Consider the following 12347-nt stretch of genomic DNA (forward strand, 5'->3'; position numbering starts at 1 on the left):
GCTCTGTGCTGACAGCTCAGAGCCTGGAGCCTGTTTCAGATTCTGTGTCTCCCTCTTTCTCTGACCCTCCCCTGTTCATGCTGTCTCAAAAATAAATGTTAAAAAATTTTTTTTAATACAAAAATAAAAGCTTTTTGTATTTGATAGAAGTAACGTAATGAGGGGGAAAAAAAGACATCAGAAGTCAATAATTTATAAGAAAATCTTTAACTCCCTAACAATGGCCGACAACAGTCCAAAATCCTTAGTGTGAATGCCTGGGGTCTGTTGGTATCATTTTTTAAAAGGGAATAAACTCCAAATTGATCTACATAAAAATAATTCGCTTTAAAAGGAAGCTTAAATCACGTGGGGTTTTTTTACAGTAGCAATAAAACAATCATATAATTCTGATGAAAGTTCAAAAATATACTAATCAGAAATAAAAGAATCATTTCCTGCCCTGATACTACCTGTATTCAGAATGTATGGTATTCATTCTCTGTAGTGCAAAGTCAGCTATTTTTTGTCACTCATACTTTCTTATTGAAAATCGAAATCAGGACAATAATTACCTGACACACTAAGAAACAAAACAAATGAGCTAAGGGGAAAAAAGAGAGACAAATCAAGAAACAGACTCCTAACTACAGAGAACTGATGGTTACCAGAGGGGATGTGGGTGGAGGGATGAGTGAAACAAGTGATGGGGATTTAGGAATGCACTTGTCATGAGAAGCACCGGGTGATTAAAATTAAAATTATCCTGACACTGTGTATACTGTGTGAATTATAAAGCCACTGATAGCAAACTGGGATATACATATCTATTCTAACAGAAAATAATCAGTGGGCAATGAAGCTTGTAAGTTTGTTCATACTTTGGAAGTATTTTATGATGTGCTTATAATTAAAATTATGAAATCTATGCCTGTTAGAAAAAAATACATAATGTGCAATCAGGAACACTGACCTTTTCTAAGAGGTCTATATAACTTGAATACAAAAGTAATGAAGTCTCAATAATTATCACTGGTAGAGTAGATTTACTTGCCATACTAAAAATTACAAATGCTAAAAGCATTGCAATTACCACTTCTCAGATATCGGACAAGCCAAACATCATTCCACTACTCTCTGTGGGTGTTCAATTCACAGAAGCAGTTTATTATGAGAATTAAATTAAACTGAGAATTAAAAGACCTGAGCTCAAAAAGTGACATTGACACATACAAGTCTTGAAAAGCTGAGCCTCACTTAAATAAAACATAGAAAGGAATTGAAATGGATGATCTTGAAGGGCACATCTAGCTTGAAATTCTGCACTCTAAGTAATGAGTCTTTAAATCCTGCTGGCTACTTACTTCTTGGTTGGAACTCATGAATGAAATGGTCAAAAGGCAGTTAGAATATGAGTGTAGACTGATTTACCAATTTAATTGGTTAGGTAGTTTTTCAAACCCTAAAAATTATAAATCACTACAAAGTTCTCTGTAACATAGAACAATCTAAAAACCACAACTCAATCTTTATAGCTAAGAATAAATGTGAGACCTGTAACATTTTATTTGTTAAAAATGAACAGCTTCAGAATAGATCTAAATTTGTAACTTTTCCAAAAAACACCAAAAAGTACAGTGTAAAGCATCTCCTCGTTAAATACAAACTTATTTTTGTGATGCACTGCATCAATGTTTTGCATACACCTTGATGCAAAGGAAATTTTAAGTTGTATCCTGTTTAAAAAAAAAATTTAAGAACTGAAAAAGGATGACCACAACCACATTCCAAGAAAGGAAATTTTCTTCCAACAAAGCATATTCTTCTGTTTATACACAGCATGTTAGCACTCAAGAATTTTAATTTAGTTGTAACAAAGGCAAAATTTTATATTTAAAAAGAAAATGAAATTAGAGATGTATGAAGAGCAAATGTTTAATATACCAAAGACACTTTGTTGTTTGATGCAGTTAACGTCAATATTTGGGGCAATTTTTAAGGTTTTCGAGAAAAATGGCATTAATAATAGCTCTGTACAATATTTAAAATAAAAAAAATGAAAACTTCTTTATACCATATTTTCAAACTGTTCTAAAGACAGCAAATTTGTGCTCAGTTGTTTCTCTTTTGCTTTAAAATAATCTACCAGTAATTCTAAACCAGTCTAAAATAAAATGTACTGTTCACAGATGAAATCTAAGCATTTGTACTTGCAAAAATGTTTTGCAATGAGTCCTTGGCCTAAGGAGACTAGAGCTTATTTTCAAATTGTGTGACTGGCTTCCAATAATCCCTTATCAGTAGACTTACTGGCAAAATACCAGATATTAAGGATCAGATTTAATTCTTTGGTATAAGCATGAAACTATTGATACTTTTCCGTGGCTAACATAAACCAAGTAACTCAAGGAGCATGAGAGAAAACAATGAAGTCTAATATACAATACAAGGCAGGCAAGAGTGATAACTTAATGTTATGTTTTGTTTTGTTTTACAGGAAAAATTAACACCAATACACTCTAGGGAAACTAACACCTACTTAGAGGTTTCAACATTATAGCAAACCAAAAGGTTAAACTTCAAAATGATTGAACTTGTAGTTGGAATATTTTGCTGCATTTTGGCATTATACTGTAACTTATAGTATATAACCATCTGAAGACTTTCAGCACTAGCTTGGCACAACAGATTAATTCCTCCAGAGTGTGGGAGGAAAAAAAAAAAATACCCTGACTATAAATGCCTGAACTTTATACAAGAAAGGTATAAACCAAGATTACAATGTAACTCAATTACCATTTTGTCTTTATGGCATATACAAGTATATTTTTGATTCTGAAGCTTTATACTGTTTAATTAACAAGCTTAAAAAGCTTATAAAATTTAACTTTTGAATAAGAAGTCTAGGACTTTATGGCTATTGATTTTATCATCAAAATATCTAAGGAACTCAATCCACCTTGATAATTATAATTCTTCTAAATATCATTTGAAGAATTCTTCGTGGACACTAGATTCAAGCCTACACTAAATCCACACAGTACACCTATGTCCTGGGTTTTAAAGTGTTTCACCTCAACCTGCTACTTCCTCTCCGGCTTTCTTCATTTACCAAACACAACTGTTAGGTTTTTACATTGGACCTTCTCTTCCAAGGCTCTATCAGATAATTTTGTAAACACACATTTATAGTTTTAAACATCAACATTTTAAACAGAGACTAATGCCTAAAGTCACATTTCTGGTTAAAAGTTCGATATTAAAGATTTATAACTCTGGAGAATTAACCTAAGGACATCTCAAAAATGAATCAAATTCCAGATATTCCCACAAATCTTAAAACTCAAAACTGGAATTCTAATGTTTTTTTTTAATATCTCTAATGAAGAAAAGTCAACTGCACTTATTACATCAATACTATTAAAGGACAGGTGACAGCAACAAAGGGACCTACTCATATTTCTGAAGACCAAGATTTACCATGGCAAATAAAAAATGGGAAAAGCAATGAGATCCTAAATACCACTATAATAAAAATAAATCAGTTTCTATTTTTCTGTCTTCTTTCTGCTGCATGACGGACCAAAGAAGTCAAACAGAGAATTGTTCTGTCTGGGCCAACCATGAAATCTCAAGAACAGATAGGTATATTCCCTGTTATTCTTTCAGGGCATTATTTATACATGTTTAAAAAAAAAAACTTCAAAAATAAAAATAAGAGTTATTTAGCCTTGTGAATATTTTGAAATAAAGTTTCTTCAATTTCTGTGATGAACTCTTCAAGCAATTCAACTTTTAAAACAGAGTCATCACTCAAAAGTCCCTTTGACTTGGGATCTATCCCACGGTTACAAAGCGGCTTCCTCCTTTGTTGAACGTGAGAGTGGCTCTTTGTTCCTTCAGGATCCCAAATCGCTCATTCAAAGTCATCCCTGTCTAGAGAAAACAAAACAAAACAAAACAATTAACAACTTGACTGTTGGCCATGTTTGCTTAGAACAATAATGTGATCATAATGGTAATTCAAGGTAACAACAGCTAACATTTCCTGAATATTTATGCATTCAAACTCATTTAACTCTAATAAAAACCATATGAATTAGGTGAATTGAGTGAAGTTTAAAGAAGTTAGTTAACTTGCCTACTTGCAGCTCCAGAATTTAAACCAGGTAGTCTGACTCACATTCTCTATCTTCTAAACCATTCTAAATACCTACATTATGTACTACATAAAACACATTGCTATAATGCCCACAAGTCATACATCCAAGATTTTCTCTCAATTATTTTTAGGCTCTACAAACACTGCCACAAAATCTAGTGATGTCACTGATAAACATAAGAGTTACTGACACTTGTGAATATTTGAAACAAACTTTCTTGAATTTCTAGAAGTTTTTGGATTTCTGGGAGTTCATCACAGAAGTTCAAACCAATTCAAATCAAAATCTGGTTTTTGATTAACAAAGAAAGCACACCCAAATTATATTTTACCATTTATGAAAGAAGAGTAACCATGACAAAATGAAATAAAAAGAAGCAAAACAAATTTGGTCAGATTTCTATCCATACTTCATATTTTCAATTCCACATATTTTTACATCAATGGATACACAAAAAGGATTTAACAAAATCCAACATCCATTCGTGATAAAAACTCTCAGCATATGAATAAAAGGAACTCCCTCAACCTGTAAATCTACTAAAAACCCATTGCTAAAATCATACTAAAAGATGAAACATTTAATGCTTTCTCCTCATGCTTGGGAACAAGGCAAGCATACCATGTTCTCATTATTTCTATTCAACATCGTACTGAAGGTTCTAGCCATCATAATAAAGAAGAAAAAGAAAAGGTTTAAGGATTGGTAAGGGATATGGAGAATGACATGACTGTTTACACAGAAAATCTTAAGGAATCTACAAAATTACTAAAAATAGTGAAGTTAATTTTAGCAAGATCACAAGACACAAAGTCAATATAAAAAATGTCAAATCTATTCCACAGTGAGATATATACCACTTCACAAGCACTTGGATGGCTACGATCAAATGACCGATAGTAACAAGTGTAGATGAGGATGTTGAGAAATTTATAACTCTTTATACATGCTGGAAGGAATGTAAACAGTGCAGCCACTTTGGAAAACAAGTTTGGCCCTTCCTCAAGAGGTTAAACATATAGTTATGAATATGACCTACCAATTCCACTTGTACATATTTACCCAGGGAAATGGAAACATATACTCACACAAAAAACATGTACATCAATGTGCAGAAGAACCTTATTCACAATAACCAAAGAATGGAAACAGCCCAAATGTCTATCAACTGATAACTGAATAAATAAAATATGGTATATCCATTGATGGAACATTATTCAGCAATAAAAAGACGATACACTATAGATGAACCTTAAAAACACTATGCTAAGTGAAAGAAGCCAGTCACAAAAGATCACATATTGTATGTTTCCATTCATATGAATCCCCAAATAGGCTTCTCTATAGAAACAAAGTAGATTGTTCAGTGGTTTCCTAAGGTTGAGGAGACTTAAGATACCCTGTTTAATTCATTACATATTTTATTAATTAAAATATTCTCAATGAATGGCACAAAGAAACACAGAAAAAAAATTACCTGTTTTCCAACACTATTTATGTCAAATTGTAGGGGGACACCTTTAGGAACTTTCTTTACATCAGATTGCTCCCGTTTTGTCAAGAATGAGGGTACAGCAGTACGAGTTAATCGTGGTTTCTGAGTTCTATTGGAAAAAAATTAAAATGAAATCAGACAAGCTTAATAATCAAAAGAAGAAAAACAAATCATTTGGTACCTAAGACATCTTGACTTGTACACATGTTCCATGTATTAAGGCTATTTTGTGTTCTCAAAAAAGTACAATAGTCTCCTCTTACCCATGGGGTTTATGTTGTTCCAAGACTGCCCCTCACCTGCCAGTGGATGCCTGAAGCTGCATAGAGTACTGAACCCTACACATACTATATCTTTTTTCCAATAAATACATACCTATGATAAAGTTTAATTTTTAAGAATTAGGCACAGTATGAGTTATTAGTTAACAATAACTAATAGTAAAATAGAACAATTACGACAATATACTGTAATAAAAGTTATGTGAATGTGGTCTCTCTCCCGCCCTCTCTCAAAATATGTTTTTGTACTCATCCTTCTTGTGATGATGTGAGATGATAAAATACCTATATGATGAGACAAAGTGAGGTGAATGATGTAGGCATTGTGAAGTACTGTCAGGCTACTACTGACCTTCTGACAATATGTCAGAAGGAGGACCATCTGTTTTCAGACCATGGCTGACTAGGTAACTGAAACCGTGGAAAGTGAAATCACAGACAAGGGGGTACTGATGTACCTGGTTCTTGACTGACTCATCTGGAGACTAAAATTTATAATCACTCACAGAATACTTCTTTAAGTAGAATTAAATGTTTTCAATAATTTGGAATGACTGGTGACTTCCAAGTCTTGATCTTCTAAAATGAAGCAACCTCTGAAGTCTTAAGAGACTCATCCTATGTTTTTTTCATTTCATTTATTAAAATAGCTGGAGAGATCAAAAACTCCAAAAACCTATAAAGTTTATAATGCAATAAACATAAGGGAATGGTTAACTAAATTAAGGTCATCCAGATAAAAGAACACACTATGAAGCCTTTAAAAAGAAGGTAGATCTGTATGTACCTACAAGTAAAGATGTCCAAACTGTATTAGGAGGTGGAGGAGAAAGGAGCAAGTATGTATAGCATTCCCTCATTTGTTATTATACATAAAAAATAAATGTATAAAATACTTATTGTATACGCACCAATTTAATAAAAATATGAAATTGTTAAAAGTGTCTACTTTGGGGGTATAGAACCAGGAATCAAGACAGCTTTTACCTTTAACTTTATACTATAGTATTTCCACTTTGTACCACAAGTATTACTCTTATCTTTGTCTCAGTTTATCTTAACTTGGACATCATGAGCAGAAGTCCAGTGCTCTTCTATTACCTTATATACTGAGAGGTTATAATTTCTGACAATAAAAAAAGGACTTACGCTGGGCACTGCACTGCTCCAGGATTGTCAATGGAGACAGTCAAAATTCCTCCATTTGTGGTGGAAGTCCGCCATCTAGTTTCAAAAAACCAAAAATTTCATTAAAATGGAAGTTTATAAATCCTATCGCGTACTCCACATAAAAACATACATTTTAAAGTAACCATCATATTTTCTTAGCTTTTAAAAATTACTAAGCTCCACCATGATATAATTAATCAGCATGTTGAGTGTAGGAACCAGTTCCTACACTTGAATCTATTAAGTATTTTTTCAGTGTAACAAATACACATACCTTAAAATAAATTAAATTAGTACAGAAAGGCTGCTAATGAAAAGTAACAGTCTCCAGTATTTTGTGCCCCCTCTGCTCCCCAGAGGCAGAACTTTCCTGCTCCCCAATGGCAGCACTTTTAACCTTGTTCTTACTGCTTGCTAGTTACCTCCAGTTGACTATACAAGACGCATATGTAACAATATTTTGCTATGATAAGGTTTTAGCTCATCACACTATACTCTAGATTCCCTACCTCCTTCTAAACATTTTGATAGCTATATCACTATTTTACTTCCATTATAACTTTAAATATAAATCTTTCAGTCTCTTAAATCTCCTTCTTTCTTTCAGAGACACCATTTCCTCTCGACTTTGTATGAAAGGAGAGTAGTACCTCTAATTCTTCTTTCCATCTCTTCTCCCACTTTGTACCTCCCATTTTTGTCAGCTCTACTTGTACATTCATGTTACTCAAAATCTGACATTTTCACTATATTCTGTTACCAAATTAAGGATTTTGTGGGGTTTTTTCCCTATAGATTCTCAAAGTTCAAGACAAACAGCACTTATATTATTATAATTATGTAAACATTGTTCACTGGAGAAGCAAATGGCTTATCATTTCTTTCCTCATGGTTTCCAATGTCATGACTCCTGTGCAAAAGAATACTGTCAACATCAAGTTCAAATACTTTTTTTTCTTACACTCTGCTCAAAATCATGCCCAACTTTAGCTGGCATATCTGGACCAATACCATGTTTTACACATTTTGTTTTCCAAAAAGTAGTCATAGTTTTAAATAGTTTAATCTTGAAAACTGATCATATTGATGGAATTAGAATGTTACAACTCACACATCAGAAGTGCAATTCTAACAGACAAAAAAATATTTTCAAAAAATCTTTATGGGGTAAGGAGAAGAAAAGAATATGTGAAAAGGAAAAATATCCTATTGTTTTTAAAGGGTTCACAAGTTTTCTAAAAGCTCTATTGGATTTTCTATTTATTCCCTGAATAGGTTCATTTATAGAAAAGCAGTTACAGAAAATAAAGAGCTGTTTCATTAAAATGGAATACTCCATTATCTTTTTTTTTTTTTAAATAAAGGGATGTATTTGGTGCTAAAACTCATTAACATGACATGTGAAAATGCAAAAGGCTTTTTGGGGGAAAAAATGGATTTATTTTTTTCAGGCACAATGGTTAATATACTCTGGGGGTCTCATTTAATTTCTTCTGGACTGGGGCACACAGTAATCGGGGTTGCTAGTATTCTGGGAGTTTTGAAAGGACATCTTGAAAAACAAATTGAAACTTACTGACGAGTTCTCTTTGCTACTACATCGTCTAGCAGTTGTTCTGTGTTCAACTGGGCCTGAACCTGAAGGGAAAAAAAAAGTAGTAGGTCCCAAAGAAAGCAGAGGGTTTGAATCTAAAAAGCAGCCCTGCTCTGTAACTTTATAACCCAGTATGATGTGTGTGTGAATGCAAGAGAGGCATGTGCCTATTCTGGCAATACCTCTGTTGAGGTTCCTATATCAGAACAAGTGGTAAAACATATTTATTCCTAAATAACATGTTAAGCTTGTAAGATGCTGCTACTGATGACAACAAAAGGGAGAATAGAAAAAATAAGTAACAAAAAGAACTAATCTGATGTCACGTTCTCCATATCCCAAACCCAACCCTTACCTCAACCATGGGCTATGCCTATGATTGAGGATTACCACTAAAGGTAGATGTTCAAGATCCTTTGAGTAAAAAGAAACCACCACCAAGGGGTTTTTATACCTTTAGGCCTCTTCTGAAAAGAAAAGTTGCCTGACGAGTATCTTTCTGATGACTTAATTTATTTCCACTCCTGCTAAAATTGGCCGGAATGCTATTTCTGCAACAAAAACAGATATATCATGAATAGTCTAAGCCATTTAACAACTTTCAAACATCCTGAGAAGAAATAAGCAAAAATAGTTAAATTCATAGGCTAGACATTTGAAGTACACTAAACATAAAGATTCTGAATTATTTCCTTATTTACATAAAGTTACTGTGATTCAATTTATAAATATCTTTCTGTAGCATACTACATAACAACCTAGTTAATTCTAATTATCTTCTAAATATTGCACTCGCTAATATTCTAACAGAAGATTTCTTCTGAAGACATTAAAAATAACAATTTTAGTGCTACTTCCTAAACAGCATTGATGAAAAACATGTACGTAGAAATTTACAGGATAAGTACAAAGAAAATCACACCTAAGCAAATCATAATCAAACTACTGAAAATCAAGAGAAAATCTTGAAAATAACATCTTCTATGGTTTTCTCTTCCATCTTCACTCAGAAACCTTTATGTTAACATGAATCACATAGAAACTTACCATCTTATTCTTTCACATAGAGCAATGTACTCTCAATTATGTTTGACTTGACTTTCACCAATCCCTTTCTAATTTCTATATGAAATCAGTAAAAGATGAGAAAACAAATTTTCGTATTTATCTAGTTATTTATTTCTTATAAATATTTAACAGATCGCCTAATCTTACCTCCAATCTTAGACTCAAATGCAAAATTTCCCTAGCTAGCCTAATTAACATGGGTCATTAATGTCTCATATAATGGACAAGTTCTTATTTGCTAATTTCCCATTTCCCAAAAGGTACTACACCAGATTTCCAAAAGAAAGGAGGGATGATAGTTAAGTAAACCTGCAATTCCAGCCGTTCCATTTATACAAAAACTTCATTTTCAGGTTTTTTTTTGAATTATCTTCTATAAAAGATGAATAAATGGTACTCGAAACTAAAATATAGAAACTTACCAGTTTATCAACTTCCTTTTGCCCATTTTATTCTTACAGAAAACAGAATGTCATAACAATAGGTCATAATTTTTGAGTTTCTGTTATGCCTTCCATTTAATATAAACATAATCTCAGCTATGGGGTACCTGGCTGCCTCATAGGTAGAGCATGCGACTCTTATCTTGGGGTCCTGAGTGCGAGCCCCCATGTTGGGTGAAGAGATAACTTAAAAATAATAATAATAATATTTTCAACTTAACAAGCATTCACACAGAATTTTTTACAATTTGCTTTTTCCACAAATACATTGTTCTATTAAGAATCACTGAGACTGAATAACAATTTTAGCTTTCAGAATTCCCAATTTTGAATAATTCTGGTGGAGGTATTTTTACCTAAACAATCACCTTTTGTAATTTTATTCTGTATGTAAACAGAGATAAAGAAGCAGAGTAATGCTTTTTTTTTTAAAGTTTACAATTTGTTAAAACCATCAGTAATACTGGGTCTCAGCAATAAGAAAGCCATTACTGAATGCCTCCACATTGGATGTTCAGAGAGACATCCCAAATATCCGTCTTGAAAATGACCACTACAAATCCATTCATTTGGTTGCTTAGTGCAAGAAGTCTACCCTTATTTACTTAGGATAACATATTATCATCATATTTGAGTACTTACTTTCTATTTAGCTGGTTAGGTCTCTTAAGAACTGCAACTGCTTTTCTCTGTACTTCATTTTGTCTCAGAAGGTTGGCCTTCCTTTTTAATGCTGGAAAATACCGTTCTATATTCTTTCAGAAGGCAAAAAAAACTACATTAATCAGATTGCTTTTTGCTATATACCCTATTACAATAAACATTTCTGAAGCAGAATGGACAGAGACTGCTTAGATGTGCACATTAGAGACACAGGCTGAAATGACTTGAATATTTCCAGTCTAAGTGACTGAGAAGACAGCAACCTCCTTATACTTAAAATACTTGCAACAAAAGGACAATTCAAATGGAAAAATGGATTTTTTTCTATTTTGGTTATGTTCAGTTTGAGGTGCTCTGGGGGATGCACAGGTTATGGGGAAACATGGTCCTGGAACTCAAGAGAAGAATCAGAGGACCAGAAATGTAAATGAGGAAATCACTTAAATAAACATGATTTTTGATTACCAAATGAAAGGAGAAGAGGGCCAAGTTCTGGGGTACCTAGGTGGCTCACTGGGTTAAGCACCTGACTCTTGATTTTGGCTCAGGTCATGGTCTCACAGTCTGAGAGATGGAGCCCCAAGTCAGGATCTGTGCTGATAGCAAGGAGCCTGCTTGGGATTCATTCTTTCCCTCTCTCCCCCCTGCTCCACTCACAGGCTCGTGCTCTCTCTCTCTCTCAAAATAAATAAAAACTTAAAAAAAAAAAAAAAAAAGAGAGAGCCAAGTTCCAAAACAAATGTGAGGGAAAAAGAGGAGGTTATGACAGCAAAGAAGCCTGAGTAGAAAGAGTTACAAAGAAAAAAGGAATCAAGAAAATAAGCATATGAAATGTCCACTTTTTCTCCCTCCTCATATATAAATTCAATCCAGCATTAAAGTCTAATTCAGATTTCTGTATTTTTCATGAAGTCTTTCCAAAAGTTCTTGGCAATATGAGCCATACATATCTTACATTTAATTCAGACTACCTTATATGTTTTAAGCATATGAGAAGTATTCGTAAGTATCAATTGACTAAAAAACACAAAAATTATAAGTCTTCATTTTCATGAACATTTGGAAAAGAAGTAAATGTAAAAACAGAAATAAGGAATATTAAGAATATAGGAGAAATGCTATGAAATCACTCACAGTTCATTCCAAGCTTCATATTCTGTCTTTAATAAAACCACCACCAAGTATCATTTTAATGGTAAATGTAAATTCCTTTGATGCTGTCGTCACATGTTTTTTTTACCCTCAAACTACCTGTCATACTGTAACCATATAGTTATTTGTGGAAAAATTTATTTAATGTTTATCTCTATTCTCCATGAGGGATTTTCTATTGAGTTACCACAGAATCCCTTGCATCTAGCATAGAGTGGGTACTCAATCATGTTAGTTAAATGATGAATACACAGACTAGAGTAACAACCAATTAATACATGGTGAATATATCATTCCATGGATCTAAAGTTTGTATACATGTATAAATGTGCTTTAAAA

The 12347-nt window shown here is 33.1% G+C and overlaps 1 protein-coding gene across 2 annotated transcripts in view; it reads right to left on the reverse strand.

Annotated features, from left to right (window-relative positions):
• Positions 1–1521: 1521 nt before the first annotated feature.
• Positions 1522–12347, reverse strand: part of FYTTD1 (forty-two-three domain containing 1) — a 29516-nt gene continuing 18690 nt past the window's right edge. For both annotated transcript variants that reach the window (XM_019448694.2, XM_019448696.2), the window contains exons 4-9: positions 10836–10948; positions 9137–9233; positions 8665–8726; positions 7068–7142; positions 5620–5746; positions 1522–3915 (exon numbers count right to left, since the gene is read on the reverse strand). In XM_019448694.2, the coding sequence (XP_019304239.2) occupies positions 3817–3915; positions 5620–5746; positions 7068–7142; positions 8665–8726; positions 9137–9233; positions 10836–10948 (573 nt within the window). In that variant the 3' untranslated portion in view covers positions 1522–3816. The remainder of the gene's footprint in view (positions 3916–5619; positions 5747–7067; positions 7143–8664; positions 8727–9136; positions 9234–10835; positions 10949–12347) is intronic.

The sequence above is a fragment of the Panthera pardus genome, unplaced genomic scaffold (assembly GCF_024362965.1).
Source record: "Panthera pardus isolate Hobbes unplaced genomic scaffold, ASM2436296v1 HiC_scaffold_16, whole genome shotgun sequence".
Taxonomy (NCBI): Eukaryota; Metazoa; Chordata; class Mammalia; order Carnivora; family Felidae; genus Panthera; species Panthera pardus.